At 47.8% G+C, this 16,824-nt stretch overlaps 1 protein-coding gene across 1 annotated transcript in view; it reads right to left on the bottom strand.

Moving 5' to 3' along the window:
- Positions 1-15,677, bottom strand: part of QSOX1 (quiescin Q6 sulfhydryl oxidase 1) — a 46,916-nt gene extending 31,239 nt beyond the window's left edge. Inside the window, exons 1-2 of the mRNA XM_006876435.1 lie at positions 15,386-15,677; positions 5,526-5,626 (exon numbers count right to left, since the gene is read on the bottom strand). Coding sequence (XP_006876497.1) covers positions 5,526-5,626; positions 15,386-15,677 — 393 coding nt within the window. The remainder of the gene's footprint in view (positions 1-5,525; positions 5,627-15,385) is intronic.
- Between the last annotated feature and the right edge of the window lie 1,147 nt (positions 15,678-16,824).

Here is a 16,824-nt window from a genome sequence, read left to right as displayed (position 1 = left end):
TGAAGGCTATGGTCTTTGATCTTCCTCAGTAAGTATTTTAAGTCCTCTTCACTTTTAGCAAGCAAGGTTCTATCATCAGCTTATAGCAGGTTGTTAATGAGTCTTCCTCCAATCCTGATGCCATGTTTTTCTTCATATAACCCAGCTTCTCGGATTATTTGCTCAGCATACAGGTTGAATAAGTATGGTGAATAAGCAGAAACTACCAGAAAGATGTTTACCTGTGCTTTAGTGACTATGCAAAGGCCTTTGATTGTATGGATCATGACAAGCTATGGACAACAGTGTGAAGTATGAGTATTCCAGAACACTTAATTTTGCTCATGAGGAACCTGTACATAGACGATGAGGCAGCTGTTCAAACAGAACATGGAAACACTGAATGGTTTAAAATTAGAAAAGGTGTGCAACAGGGTTGTATTCCTTCACCATACTTATTCAACGTGTATGCTGAGCAAATAATCAGAGAAGCTGGGATAGTCATTGGTGGCACTGAATTAACACTTAATAAGGAAAATGATCCAGTCTCCAGGTAACTCACGGTAAGCCCACCACCTGCAGGTCCATTCTCTCACCTCTAGCCCATGAGGATCCACAGCTGTAACCACTTTCTTCATTTGTACATTGCCAGTGAGGAAGACAGCTGGGAAGGAGGCCCATCTCCTCTTTTCAGAGAGAAAGGAGACATCTTTCTGAAGTCCTGTCTTCACTCTGACAGCTCACCGTCTACCAAGACCCACATAAAATAATAGCCCCGACCGTGTGCCCTCACAGGGTGTATAGACTCTGAGCCTCAAATTCAAAGGCTGACCATTACTGAGCTCAATCCTTCCCCAGGCCTGCCTTACCACGGAACATGAGCCTCTGCTGCAACCCAACTGGTCACCATAACATGCCACCCAGTTCTGCCCACACGGGGCCTTTCCTCTCACCTTCTCCCCGGCCTACACTGTCCTGCCCATGCTCCTTGCTCCGAGGCAAACCACATCAATCCTTCAAGGTCAAATGGAAGTCCCCCTCCTACATGTAATCATCCCTGATGAGTGAAGACAAGAGCTGAGTGAGCCCAGGTAAAGTCCTGCAGCACTCACTGTGTACAGATCATTCAATGCCTCTCAACCAGCTGGTGAGCTCTGTGTGTCCTTGAGGACAGAAGCCACATGTTAGGTTTCTGGTCTTTCCCACAGTGAGGAGCACAACAGTGCTGTATACCCACCTGATGGGCACTCTCTTGATAGCTGCTGGCAGTGGATGGCCTGCCTAAAATGCAGCAACCACAGAGGAGGCGACCTCATGAGCTAAGCAATGGGAAGGAAGAAAATGAATAGGTACTAAATCCTCACCTGGTAGGATATGCTGTAGGATAAGCACTGGATTGCTAGCTGCAAGGTCAGCGGTTCAAACCCACCAGCCACTCCTCAGAAACCCTACACAAGGTTACTATGAGTCGGAACCAACTCGACAGCACTTACCAACAACAAACCCCCATGAATATCACATTGAATCTCTGTCCTTTAACAAATAAGGTCTCATTCACCCTTGCAACAATCTAATTTGTTGTTGTTGTTGTTGTTGTTAGGTGCCATCGAGTCGGTACCAACTCAGAGCAGCCCCATGCACAGCAGAATGAAACACTGCCAGATCCTGGGCCAACCTCACTACTGTTGCCACACTTTAGTCCATCGATGCTGCCACTTGGCCAGTCCATCTCACTGGGGGTCTTCCTCTTTTTCTCTGACCCTCCACCTTACCAAATATGATATCCTTCTCCAGTGACTGGTCCCTCCTGACAATATGTCCAAAGTATGAGAGACAAAGTTTGGCTATCTTGGCCTTCAAGGAACACTCTAGCTGCACTTCTTCCAAAATGGATCTATTGGTTCTTTTGGCAGCCCATGACACTTTCAATATTCTCTTCCAACACCATAACTCAAAAGCATCAATTCTTCTATGGTCTTCCTTATTCACCGTCCAGCTTTCACATGCATATGAGGTTGCTGAAAATATCGTGGCTTGGGTCAGGCGCACCTTAGTCCTCAAGCTGACATCTTTGCTCTTCAACACTTTAAAAAGCTCTTGTGCAGCAGATTTGCCTAATGCAATACATCTTATTAGGTGGGTATTATCAGTACATTTTTATAGACGAGGAAACTGAGGCCCGCTGTTGGGAATGGTTAAGAGACTTCCGAATCATAGACAGTAAGCTGTGGAGCCAGAACTTGAACCAATATCACTTGTCTTTCCCAAATCTTGTAAATGGAAAACTTCTGTTCTCTCCTACTCCACTGCTGCTAGCTACCCTGGGTAATGCTGATCTCAGTCTGGCCTTTGGTCCCTTTTCCATTACCCACTGAGTGGCTGTCCTGTTGCTAAAGGAGAAACCTGAGGAGACAGTGGTCAAGTCCCTTCCTCCAGGAGTTCCAGACTCCAGGTCTCCAAACTCCAGCTGGAACCTGTTTCAAACTAGCCCTTTCCCTCCTCTGCACCTTTGTTTTCTTCTAGCTGGGCTCCAGCGACTGTCTGATGTGGACCTGACACAGCTGGCCCGCCCTATAGGGCTAGGTATTTGCTAAACAGGCTGGGCTGGTGGAAGCTCACTGTTTTCTCATGGTGACAAGGGACTAGAGGGAGAGGAAACAGGCATATGTCTGTTTCTCATGGTGACAAGGGACTAGAGGGAGAGGAAACACAGGCATATGTCTGTTTCTCATGGTGACAAGGGACTAGAGGGAGAGGAAACAGGAAACATGTCACCAGGGGCAGTAAAACTCTTGTGTAGGCCTGACCCATCACACCAGCAACACTCTATCCTCCCCCTCCGACTCTCACCGCTGCTGTGGGCAACAAACAAGGCAAAGGCAGGCTCCAGTCCCCAGTAAGCAGAAAAGCTGGCTCTCTCTCTTTTTCTCACCTTTTGACAGCCAGGCTGACCTCTGTGGTCAGCTCTGCTTTCCATAATGTGGCTCCAATACCCACAGGCATACTTGGCTTTCTGTGAGCCAGAAATCTCTGGAGATCAGGAATCTGTTTAAGTAGTGTCTCCTAACACTGGAGCAATTTATTAGTAAATTATACAAAATCAATTTAGTGACTCACAGCCAGCACTTACAACAACAAAAATATGAACATAACAGGATACACAAATACCAATATGTACAGCATTTAGTAAGAGAAAGTATTGCTATATGAAACTTTTTAGTGATGACAGGTACCAATTTCAAGATCTCAGTGCAAAATGTGAAAGAAAGCCAAGGCATTAGAGTCAGAGCACAGACCCGCCAATAGCTTGAGTCACTGCCCCACGGCTGGAGTGCTGAGGACTGGTCACCGAGTGTCCTTCCCCAGCTCAGACTGAATGGCAGGTTCCTCAGGAGAGGCAGGGAAGGTTTTGCTGAGGAAAGGCATATGGAGATCTTATGAAATGGGCAGATGACGATCAGACTGGCCCAGCCAGGTGCCGCCTGTCTGCAGGCAGGGGAAGGTCAACAAGAACAGTGAAGGGCCCTCCCAGCAACTGTACACCAGCACCTCTCCCACAGCTAGCTGGGTGGCTAAGATGATTCATCACGTATGGCACTCATGCTGCGTGTGCTGCGTGACTTGCACAGGTGCTAGGAGCTTCTGGATATCCCAACTGCCTGGACTGCCTCCTTCCCACCCACGCGGCTGCGCTCCTCCTAGGCAGAAACAGAAAGCCCAGGTGTCACACCCCACAGAGCCTCGGCAGGCCATGGTAGCGATGGCATGCTTTCCGCGGGCTGGATCCCTGTGCTGGGTCCTCACTAGCAGAGTACCAGCCTGCTGCCATAATGGTTTTCCCTTAGTTCCCACTCAAGGTTGCTTCAGCAAAAGGGACAGAGTGCCTGGAAACTGTGTGTTTTCAGTCTCTACCTCTGAGCAGGAGTCCTGGTGTGGTGCTGTAGGATAAGCAGTTGTCAACAAGGTCATTTTGAACCACAAGGTCGGCAGTTCAAATTCACCAGCCGCTCCTTGGAAACCCTATACAGGTTGCTATGAGTTGGAATCGACTCGATGGCATTTAACAACAACAATCTTTGGGCAGAGGAATGGAACAATGGAACTGCCAGGAAGGCCTTTCATTTTAAAAAGATGAATGAGTAGCCAGCTCTCTGTTACCACCTCTAAGCAATGTACCAATAGGTGCTGCCTTACACACTGTTACTCAGACCAGCCTGGTACCAACGAAACCTCAGGCCTGGCCCTAAATGTCACCAACAGTCTAGGAAGGAAGTTCTATTGGGCCATGGAAACCCTGTACCTAGCAGGGTTTTACTGGGAGCAAGGGACAGAAAGGTCACATGGAATTAGAGCTGGACATTCTTGGAGAAGCCAGCAGCCTTGCTTCAGGTGAATTCTCTTGGACTAATCAGGCTGAGATGTGGCTCAAGTTTCTGCTTGGAACTTGAGGCTCCTGAGCTCAGAGATATCCTGTTTCAGGGACAACAGCTGGCATTTCTGCTCTCAAAGGCATTTTCTGATTGGTTTTATTGGTTGTAGAGGAAACTGCTATTCCTAGATACCATTCTAGGAAGATTTATTTACTTATAGCTAGAGGTGAGAGCATTGCCCCTGTCCCTGCCAGTTTCTCAAGAGATGTAGAGAAAACCAACCCTTTGGGATCTCTAATTTGGAAGACAATCAATTGGATGACAGCCAAGCCTGAGCCCTGGGGAGGGCCCAGACTACAACTGCAATAGCTTTGCTGCTCTGGGCTTTCCATGACCTTCTACGTAAGAGCTTTGGTAGTTGTTCAGATATTAATTAAGCTACTGATGCCCCAAGGGGGGCAGATGGGCAGGCTGGCAGGAATCGCCAAACTGGGGTGACAGAGCCCTCATGCTTTGGGTGTGATGCCACTAATGCCAGGGATCCCTGCTGCCTGAGGCACTGGCATGCTGACGGTAGGGTAAGGCTGCTCTGATAGGTCACCTCTAAGCTACTCATGGCTGTGGGTACAAGACACTTACCTGATCAAGATGAGGTTTACTGGTATTTCCAGGCTCTCTTTCTGGGGGATCCACTAGACCCCTTGAGTCTAGTCCTGCCCACAGATGGTCAGAGTCTGAGTTCTGGTTTTACAGGGTTAGAGCAGACCCCTGAGGTCAGGAGGTTAGTTGGGAGAGAAATTGGAAAGGGGTCCTGGAAAATGGGAGCTCTCAACCAGCCCAGAAGATAATCACTTCACAACTCAAATCCAAGCAGTTGAAATCCAACATTGTGTACACACACACACACACACACACACACACACACCATGTCTTTTCCTTCTAAAGGGCAGAATTTCCCACACCAAATAAACTTTTCTTTTCTGTCCTCCAATTCACATCCTTTTCTGGCTCTAAATCAAGTGTTTCATCAAGCAGAAGAACCCAAGGGCTGTGATTTAAACCAATCAAATCCAGAAACAGAGCTCGACAGCCCGGGCAGATGCCAGGGAAACACGGGGCAGCTGGTGATATGCTCCTCCAGAACCTCCCTGCCCACTTCCCCTCCTTGTCACACACCCGCACAGTTGGGAAGCCCAGGATGTTGAAGTCTCTGCAGACTGCGCTGTTGGCTTCATCAGCACAGTCCATGGCAGCGAGAGTCAGTGCTGGCCTCCAGTCTGAAAGGACAAAGGAGACTGGGGTAAGCAAGAGGGATGTGTCTGCTTCCCTCCCCATGGAACACTCCACCCCACTCCCAACTGCTCCACAACACCTGACCCCAAAGCTCTTCTGGGAAAGGTCACACCTGCATCAGAAGAAAGCCAGTGAGATAGCCCAGTTACTCTGCACCCACCCAGAGGCTCACATGAGGGACCCATACTTAGAACACAGTTAAATACACAAGTCAAACTGTCTGTGTTCCTCCATTACTCTACCACCAAACTAAGCACAATTTTATTTCCATCCCAACCGACTGAGGTGCCAATGTGTTCTGTCCCTCATTGGTCTACCCAGTCACTAAGTGATCTTTGCCACTTGTGAGTTCTTCCTGGAGGGTCAGGACTTAAACCCACAGTACTCTGGGGCCGATGAGAAGTGGAGAGAAGTTGGGAGCTTGCCCAGCATGGAGATTCATAGGCCCCTACCTTCCACCTGGAGCATATGCCCCAGGTAGAGAGGGGAGGAGTGAGACTTGCACAGGCAGCCCACTAACTCTCAACAACTACAGAATGCTAATACCTGAATAACATCCCTGAGAATCAGTTTTGCCAGGACCTCTTACTCCATCCTAGAACCTATTCCTGAGATGTCTGCAAAACGCTATTTCAGACGGCATTAGGAGTTTTACCCTCGGAAGGAGTGTCACCCTCACTTCTATGAAAGAGATGCTGGACCTGTCCTAGACCCATCTGGCCCATCCCTCAAAGGACAGGCTCTAAAAGGTTCAGAGCAACCCTGCTCACCACCCCCAGGGGCTAACACTCAGAAGTCCTGAGACAACACCCACCCACCCACTCCTCTTCCCTCCTCCTAGCTTCCCTTTCTCCTTCGCACTGAAGTTTCTGGAATCCTGGCACGAGGATTTGTAGGTGTTGGTGTGTTAGGGAGAGATGGGAAAGAGGTTCTCAAGTATTTAGCAGACACAGGTAAGTCACATCCTATCAGACCACTTCCCTCAGACCTATATCTCACCAACCCCCTTGTATAGTGCGAATTCTCTCGATTCCCCTAGCACATAGGGCTTTCGAGCTCACTTAGAGAGTAGCCTGCACACATGGTGGGTACTGGGCAGGACAGCAGCTTTCCTTCCCTACTTGACATACTCCATGTCTCTCCCATCCACCCTGCCACAGCTGGCACTCTTTGGTAAGGCCGGGTTGGGTATCTGCCCATATTGATGTGCTAATCCCACCCAGCCCCCCCGAGTCTTCCCCACCATCCTTACCCCCATTTCTGCTTTCCTGTCCTAGGTCAGTGTGGACACCAGATCTGGATTCCATCTTCAGCTCACCTCTAACCTCTCACATCTCACCTCCAGGTCCAGTGATTCTTTGCTGAGTGTCTTATGGCAGGACCTCTTCAGACAAACATAAACATCTTATTTCCCTCCTGACTGAGGTTCTGACAGTCTCCATCTGCCTCTCACTGGTCTAACCCAGCCACCAAGTGATCTTTTCCATGTTTAAATTGGATTAACTTGCTCTCTACTCAATGTTCTTTGGTGGTTCCCAGTGCCTTTATAAGAAAACCTAGTCATGAGGTCATTCTTGATCTGGTCCCTGCCCCACCATCTAGCCTCTTCCCTTCCTGTGTCATTGTTGTTGGTTCCAACTCATAGCAACCCCGTATAGGGTTTATAAGCAGTGGCTTGTGAGTTTGAACCGCCATTCTTGCACTTCAAACTAATCTTGAGGTGCAGTGCTTATCTTACAGCACCACCCTTAGATTAGCTCTAGGGAGGCTGAACATTTTTCCTCTCCTGAAAACATAAGCTTTCTCTCATGTCTCCATGCCACACCTCATAAGAAAGAGCCTCCCCACACGTCACCCTTGCCCTCCCAACAAACTCTCATTTGTCAGGTTTGAAAACAGTCACCTTACAAGCCCCAGGCTCAGGGACCCTGCTCCCATTTCTACTACTCAGTTACAAGTGTATTCATCCATAAATGTCTTTTCATTTTTGCATCCTCACTGACTAGCATCCGTAGTACCCAGCACAACGGTAGGTGTTCAGTGAATAGGTGTTTATTGAATTATCCAGGAACCCTTCTCTCAGCAGCTCTATGCTCAACCTCCAATTATATCCTCAGGTCCAGGTAGGGGTGAGGTTAAAGCCAATCACCTGAGAATGCAGGTATTGCACCTGAGAAGGCATCAAGGCAAAAGCAAGACCGCCGAAGAGAATAGTTCCTCACTGCCTTTGGAAGACTTTCTTCTATTACCAAACTGCCTGGATTCTGCAAGGGCCAGGAGGAGAAGGAAATAAGGGACTCCCTGGAAAACGCAGGGGCAGGGAGAACACAAGTTCCAAGAGGTAAGGCAAAAGCACGGAAGGACTTCTTCCTGTGACCCTCCTCACCCAAGGGAAGCCCAGAGGAAGGTGGAAACACAGTTCACCTTCTAGGACCATCTGGCACACTCTAAGCTTGGCTCCTTCTGTTTGCTCACACTGTTTTGGGGCGACACAAGGGAAAAGCTCCGGGACCAAGTGCAACCAGTCCCAGCAAGGGAAAAGGAGATGTCAAAGAAAACTGTCTGGGACAAGGTTAAACAGTCATTGTTACAAGGGGATAAGCACTTGACTACTAGCATAAAGGTTGGGAATTCAAACCCACTCAGAGGTGCCTCGGAAGACAAGGCTTGGCAATGTTCTTCTGAAAGGTGACAGCCTGAAAACCCCAGGGAGCAGTGCTGCTCTGCACACCTGGGGTCACCAGGAATCAGAGTCAACTCAATGGCCACAACAAGAGAGAAAGTACTGGAGGGTGTTTGTGGAGTTGGTCACTGGGATGGGTGAATGATTTACTGGGTTTGCAATTAGAACCATTTGACTTGGAATGCCCTTTAAAAAAAAAAAAAAGAAAGAAATATCCTGGAATCAGGCTACCTGGATTCTGGAAGGAGCAGGGGAAAGGGAAATAAGGGACTCCCTGGGTAGGCACTGGGATAACACAGGATTGGAGGGAGAAAGGTTAGGGAGATAAGGCAGGAAGAAGTCTGTCTAAATTTTAGTCAAGCTGAGGGGAACATTAAGGCTGTGCTGGTCAGACATCTTTGAAATAAATCTGTGTGGAAAGGGGGCAAGAAGATGTGAGTGGACGACAGACAGGTATTATTTCAGTTTCACAAGCACCTATGTGCAAGGCAGGGAATCTGGGGTAGGTACTGGGGAGAGTAAAACAATGGAGGAGGTAAAGCCAGTCCAGCTCTCAAGAAGCTTGTGAAGCTCATGAAGCAATAAGTCAATTAGATGTACGGGCCTCAGAAAAGAATCAATTCCATGGCCTTCCACCAGTGAATGTCCTTGGAGAATCAAGACAGGAGGTCTCATAAGGCTGATCAGCAGGGTGACCCATGTACAGGTTACCATCCCTCAGATTCTCAGTGCCCACTACCCATTCGTTAGATTATGAGGACTTTGAAGATATGGGCAAAGGAGAGAGAGCTAGCGGTTATGCATTACACACCCATATTTTATCTCACTCGACCCTCACTTTACAAAGGAGGAAACAAACCAAGAAAGCTTCGAGTTTGCCCAAGGGTCACCAGACTTGAATGCCTGCTCTTTTCCCCACCACCAGGGTCAGCATGGCCCCTTTAGGTTTGCTGCTTGCTTCCAATCACAACCTTCCTCATGAGATGGAGAATAACAAAACAGTTCTGTCTTCTAGTGAAATGTCATTCCCTGTAACTCACAGCAGGCTTTTCACCGGCTCTTCTTATTAGATACCATTGAGTGACTTTTTGACCCATAGTGACCTCAAGTGACAGAGTCAGACTGCAACTTAAAGTTTCCCAGAGTGTAATCTTTACAGATGTAGACCACCAGCTCTTCTCCTGTGGAGCCCCTAACTGGGTTCAAGTCACCGATCTTTCTAGAGTTCTTAACCAGGCACCACCATGGTTCCTATCATCAGCTCTTACTTAGATGATAAGGATGTTATCAAACATACCAAGAGTTTATCCTGTGTCCGCTTTATCTAGTTTAATGCTCACAACAATCCTATGAGGAAGACAGGTACGTATTTATGTCTAAACAGCTTTCCTTGTCTGTAAAATGGAGATTAGGTAAGCATGCCTAAGAGGTCACACAACTGATCTATGGGCACTCTGAATGTGACCCCAGGACTCAAACCTCTAAATCAGTCTTAAGAGGCCTCAGGACAGAACAGAGAGTGGTTCTATTAGAGAACCAGGACTCAGTGCAGGGAGGGATGGACTACCTACCTCTGATGTGGAGTGAGAGTCTAGGTTGTGCCTGGGAGTTCTCAGATCTGTGCCTATTGGCTGTCTTTGCCTCGTTCTCTTTATGCCTTGCTTCCCTGTATCCTGTGTGAAATGGAACCAGAGCCTCTGCTCCCTGCTCCAGCCCCAAGGGGAGGTGGAAATGGAGGCTGAGGGCAGTCAGGTGCTGGGAGAGTCCTGGCTGAGGAATGTTTCTCAGCAATATCAATGTCAATGCTTTAATGAGCCATAATCACATCTAAAGGTCTGGGTTGCCACTAATCATGTGGAACTGACTATTCATCATTCTAGTAACAATACTAGGAATAGAGAGGACCCTTATCTGAGCACTCCACTGGTAAAACAAGCCTGCTTTTCAGGCTTACATTGTTGTCTAAGAAAACCAAACTGCAGGAAAGGGGCCTTGTTAAAGTGTCAGATGAATTATATACTGTGATCCTGAAGGCCCCAACATCAAAATGACCTGCAGTGTCTGTCCAGCCCTACTCTGAAGTCAAGATTATATATGAAAATATTAAAATGGCCTGTAAAGGCCCTAAGCAATATGCCTGGTAAAGAGCATATAGAAAATAATTGCTTGAGTGAAGGCCTTGGGTGACCAGATTACCCCCTCTGACTTCTCTTGCCTGAGTTCCTACTATAAACAATGGCTGATGCAACTAGTGGTCTCTCCCTGTCTAGAGCAAAGAAGAGTGAAGAAATCAAAGACTCGAGGAAACAGTTAGCCCAAAGGACTAATGGACTGTGGTGCTGTGGGATAAAGCAATAGACTGCAAGGTTGGCCTGAACCATAAGGTCAGCGGTTCAAACTCACCAGCTGCTCCTCAGAAACCCTATACAGGGGCCCACTATGAGCTGGAACTGATTTGACGGCACTTAACAACAACAATGAACCACACCCTCCACTACTGTGAAGCCAGAAGAACTAGATGGTGCCCTGATACCACTACCTACTGCTCTGATCAGGATCACAATAGAACGCTCAGGACAGGGAAGGAGGAAAAAAAAAAAAAAAAATTCAGAATCATAAAGACCCAAAATCACTGGTCTGATAAAGACTGGTAGAACTCCCAAGACTGATCTTTAGACATCCTTCAAGCCTGGAACTGAACTCACCCCCAGGGATCAATTTTCAGCTAAACAATAGTCTATAAAGTGACTAATAATACCAAGGAGGGACGTGCTACTTAGAACAATCAACCACTCAAGAGCAAAAGTATGGCACTGTCCCCAGAGCAGAGCTCAGAAGGCAGGAAGGGGCAGGAAGGAATGAGAATGGTAACCAGGAGCCGAGGGAGGAAGTGGGAAGAGTGCTGTTACATTGGAGGTTTGCAACCAATGTCACAAAGCATGTATAAATTGTTGAATGGAAGGCAATTTGCTCTGTAAACTTTCACCCAAATTATAATAAAAACTTTAAAAAGAAAAAGAAATGGAGGAACACTCCTTTGATTCTTTTCAAACATAGCTTCTTTCGCATGCCAGTTTTCCTGCTGTGTGTAGCTCATTTCCCCTAACAGCAATGTAAACAATGCATTGAATACAGAGGTCACACAACAAATGTTTGCTGATTGATTAGCTAGTAGATAGTGAAGTTTCAAACTGAACACACAGAATTTCCCAACATATGGTGAGACACTTAAAGCTGCTCTTGCATAAAAAAAGGGTGATAAACAAGTGCCCTGCCCCAAGGAAACAACTTCCCAGAGAACCTAGGCCCCAAATCACTAAAGAAATGAGTTCTATGCACTTCAGATTCTCAAAACCAGGTGGTCAGGATTGCTTTCTCCCCATGTCTTAACTTTTCATGATCTTGCTGCTCCCACCCCAAGGTGTTCCCTACCAGCAACAGAGCATATGCCACATTCCCACAAGTCCAGCAGCCCTGAGCCATCCCGCAATCAAACTTTCTCAAGAAACTTCAGAATACAAAGAAAGGGTGAGAGACAGCTCATAGCGGGTGGCCCCTGGCTTCTCAGCTACTTCTCACCAGAAACCTCACATTGGACTGGGAGTAGGAGGACTTCTCAACACTGTTCAGACCTGACACCAGATTTTGCCAGTGCTATGCTGCAACATGATCACGCTCAGGAAGGAAGACCCCCCAATTTCCACCTAAATCTTCAGTGGTTCATCTCCACAGATGCTGATGTAGTTGTTGTTGTGGTTTGTTTGTTTTTTAAAGAGAAGAGCTGTCTCTAGATGTACTGGGGGAAAGGCTCCTTTTGGAAGAAGCAGCTGTCATTCAGGAGCAGACTGGATCAGTATCTAGGTGTACAATTCATTAGAAAAATCTGGGTTGCAAGAGGTCAAACAAGTGAGTTAACTGGAAATCAACCTTTCCCTCTAGCACCCTCAAGACAGAATTGGATTCATTCTAGAATGAGTCCACTTAGGATTATTTAAGACCCCTCGTAGCCTCATAGCAGAAACAGATCTAGGAATCTGTATGATGTTCAGGTCTATGTGCCCCTTGGTGTTCCAGTTCCATGTCTGACATTTTTCTTCCCTTCCTGTGCTGACCCATCATGCATTGTCATCACTGAAATAGTATAAAGAGCTGCTCAGAGATGGTGCATTTGTGATGGAACCCGAAGGCGTGTGAGCAAGTATCTACATAGAGATTGAAGGTGAGATGGTTTATAAATCTTGTTTAAAAATCACTTTCCAGCACCATACAGCCAAAAGATATGCACACATAGAGCCACTTCAGTAATCCCTTTGAAAGCTGCTTAATGAAAGATTGAGTTTGAAAACCAACATCCACAAATGAGCTACACTACCACATACAGTTGAGTTTATCAAGAAGTACCAACAGCACAGCAAAGGAACAAAGATGGCATTTTCTGTTCTCCAGAAAGAAGCTTATTCCTTAAGATAGGCATAGTCTTCACTCAGTGACCCTTTCAGGTGGATCTCAGCACCATAATCAGGAAGCAGTACTGTTCAGAGAGGAAGCAACCCAGAAGCAAATCATTTACTACCCGTGGGCTAGTGAGTCAGACTGCAAATTCGTTTGAACTGCAATGTCAGCAGTTCAAGTTTACCAGCTGCTCCTTGGAAACTCTATACAGGGTCGTTATAGGTCAGAATCGACTCGACGGCACTTAACAACAACAATGTGTCAAACTGTAAAGTCATTTGAACTGCAAGTTGGGTGGTTCAAGCTCACCAGCTGCTCCTTGGAAACCCTATACAGGGTCGCTATGGGCACTTAACAAAAAAATTAAAATACCACTATTGGAGTCCTGGTGTGGTATTGTGGGTTAATGCACTGGACTGCAAAGTCAGTTTGATTTGTAAGGTCGGAGGTTCAAATTCTCCAGCTGCTCCTCAGAAACCCTATTCAGGGTTGCTATGGGTCAGAACTGACTTGACTGCACTTAACAACATATAACTCTTACTCACTATACCACTCCTGCTCCCCAAATATCCACTAGGTAGATGTTTGAAATTGTTGTTGTCAAGTACGGTCGAGTTGGTTCCAACTCATAGTTTGCAGTCCAGTGTTGATCCTACAGCACCACAACAGGAGTCCATTTGAAATCGTTGTTGTAGTTGTTAAGCGCCATCAAGTCGGTTTTGACCCACAGCAACCATGTCTAGGATTTCCGAGGAGCAGCTGGTGAGTTTGAACCACCTACCTTGTGGTTTAAACCAGCTTTGCACTCTAGCGCGTTAACCCACAGCGCCACACCAAGACTCATAGGGATCTTTAAATTGTGGAAGCTAACGCTTAGGTAATATACGTCAAGTACTTATTCAGTATGCAGTCTGACACATAATAAGCATTCAAGAATATACCAGTTCTTACTTTTACCATAATAGCACTACCTTTTTTTCACTGTAATTAAATATAAAAACAACGTTTATGTAATAGACACATCTTAAAATCTATATACAGTTAGTGATTTTCTTATTCTTCTGAAGAGCCCTGGTGGCACAGTGGTGGCTCAGCTGCTACCAAAACATCAGTGGGTTTGAACCCACTAGCCGCTCTGAGGGAGGAAGATATGGCAGCCAGCTTAAGTAAAGACAGTTGTTGCTGTTAAGTGCAATCGCGTCAGTTCCAACTCATAGCCACCATGTATAGGGTTTTCGAAAAGAAGCTGATGAGCTTGAACCAGCGCTGCTCTTACAGTTTGCAGTCCAGCATTAACCCACAGCACTACCTGGAAACCCTATGGAGTTTTCACTCTGTCCTATTGTGTTGCTGATCTGGTGCTGCAGGATAATACACTGGACTGAAAGGTCGGTTTGAACTGCAGAGTCAACGTTTCAAATCCACAAACCACTCCTTGGAAACCCTATACAGGGTCGCTATGAGTTGTGACCGACTTGACGGCATTTAACAACATAAAGTCGCTGAGCCCTGGTATGGCGCTGTAGGATAAGCACTGGAACCAACTCGACAGCACTTAACAACAAGTAACTACAAAGGTTCACAGTTCAAACCCACCAACAGCTCTAGGAAACCCCATACAGGGTCACTATGATGCAGAATCAACTCAATGGTACACAACAACATAGGGTCTCCATTAGTTTGATTCAATGGCAGTGGGATTTTTTTTCCCCCTCATTCCTATCCCTCAGGCTATTATTATATGCAATTGGTCTCTCACAAAAGAAAAAAAAAAAGGATAGAGTCTTAGAATTAAGGAAATATGGTGTTAGTATTCAGGTCAGGAAATGCGTACATTCTTGAGAGTAAGGCCCAAAAGGAACGCTGCCCTCAGTCAGGCCTCTGGGTTCATGGGGTTAAAACAGAAGGATCTGAGAGACGGTGAATGGACAAGAAGGAAAAGGAAACTAAGGAACCCAGAAACTAAGGAGCTGTGGGCAGCAGGCCTGGTGAGACCTGGAACAGCGACAGGAAAATTCTACCAGGTGAGTGGAGTCATCTCAAAGATAAAAATGAGGCGAAGTCTATGTACCAGATGTGTCACTAGCTGACGGGGGTGGGGAAAGATAATGATTGGGGTGGCAGAAGGAGTGGCAGGTTCCTTGTCTACCCAGCAGTGACCCCATAGCTTGGCAGGAAGGAACTTGGCAGGAAGACCACAGAGGTCCCTGGGGAGACGAAGGGGATTGCTATAATACTGAACTAGAGCAAGCCCTTAAGGTATGAGCTGAGCAAGAGGGGGAACAAAGGAGATTCCCTACCTACTCCCACCGTCAGAGAGGGGGCAGTAACTGGGTCTGTTACAGGGAGAAGGCGCTACCAGAGAAAGCAGAGCAGAAGGTCAGGCGGGGACCTGGGCAGCCCGGAGGGGAGACAAGCTCCGGATTCGGGCCAAGAGGAAACCGACAAGGGGCGGGTGCCAAAAATGGAGTTGACGATGTGAGACTGGGAGGGGTGAGAGAGGAAGCGGGAGTGAAGCCAGAGGTGATGGGAAGCCGGCAGCGCGCTCAGAGCACCCGGCAGGTGGAAGAAGCCGACCTGGAGAGCGAGTGCCGTTCAGGTTTCTCACCTTTGACGTCGTTAGCCAGCGCCTTCCAAGTCGGGGCGAAGGCGATGCAGTGGCCGCACCAGGACGCGAAGAACTCCACCGCCCAGGCGCTGCGAGAGCCCAGCACTGCGCCGCGCACCGTGTCCGCCTGCAGCAGCGTCAGCGGGTCGGAGAGCGAGTACAGCGCCGAGCGCCTAGATGCGCCCGCGCCGGACACCGCCATCAGCAGTAGCAACAGCAAAGGCAGTAGCAACAGAAGCGGTGGTCCCGAGTTCAGGCCCGCGGCCGCCAAGCGGCTGCCGCGCCTCCACATCCTCGGCGGCTGCGCTCTAGGCCAACCACCGCATACAAGTTTCGAACCAGTCTGCCTCTGCGACTCCTCCAGCCTCCGCCCGTGAGGAGGAGCCATGTGGCCCCGCCCCTATGCCCCACCCCCAAGCACCACCCTCCTTCCCGCCCCATCAGATCGATGCCAGAGCCGGTGAGTGGGCGTGGACAGGACAGTGCGTCGAAGCCTGGCCTCGCGTGGCAACTCCACCCTTCGCATCCGTCCAGGCCTCAGAACCACGATGCCGGGCCTCTGCCTAAGGCCCCAGGAGGCAAAGAGCATAGCCAAATCCCTGGTACCTTCAATGTAATGAAAATAGTGGGGCATCCGCAAAGCCGAGGCCTAGATCACAGGTTTGGTTGCTGCACTTGACCAGGAAGATTATTTGGCCTCTAGCGACCCCCGTATCTTAGGGAGCAGAAATAAATTATACTGATTTGTGTTGTAGTCGGCAGCTCTGGTTGCGTAGTGGTTACGAATCGGGCTGCTAACCTCCAGGTTGGCAGTTCGATACTACCAGTTGTTGCATGGGAGAAAGATGAGGTTTTCTGCTCCCGTAAAGATTTAGAGCCTCGGAAACCCTGTGCAGGATCACTATGAGTCGGAACCCACTCCACGGTACTTAACAATAACAACAGGCAAGTTATGGGGATCCAGAAAGCAGCAAAACTTTGAGTTAGATTGTTGATGTGTATTGTCAAGTTGGTTCATTTCATAGTGACCCTGTATAGGGTTTCCAAGGAGCAGCTGGTGGATTTCAACTGCTAACCTTGTGGTTAACAGTCCAGTGTTTATTTTACAGCGCCACACCAGCAGGTGGTAAAGAAAGAAGTGGGACTGGTAATGGTGGTAATGACTTTCCTGCCCCGACCGGCCAGGACAGCTATGACCCCACAGGTATCAGGCCAGCTAAAGGGTAAACATTTGGAGGATTCCTGATCCCAAATAAACAGTCCCCTCCCACCTTAACCTTGGCTGGATCCTCCAGGCTGTGGTGGAGCCAGTGTTTTCTTCGGCACACAAGCCTGTCCATCCTAATAAGATTTTTAGGGGCATATGTTGCAGCTCTGGCCCATTTTCCATTTATTCCTTCTGTATGCCCGGTTCCTTCTATTGGAGTTCTCATTATCCC

The sequence above is a fragment of the Chrysochloris asiatica genome, unplaced genomic scaffold, assembly GCF_000296735.1.
Source record: "Chrysochloris asiatica unplaced genomic scaffold, ChrAsi1.0 scaffold00379, whole genome shotgun sequence".
Lineage (NCBI taxonomy): Eukaryota > Metazoa > Chordata > Mammalia > Afrosoricida > Chrysochloridae > Chrysochloris > Chrysochloris asiatica.
Note: the sequence above shows the minus strand (reverse complement) of the source record. Positions and strands in the feature narration are given on the sequence as shown.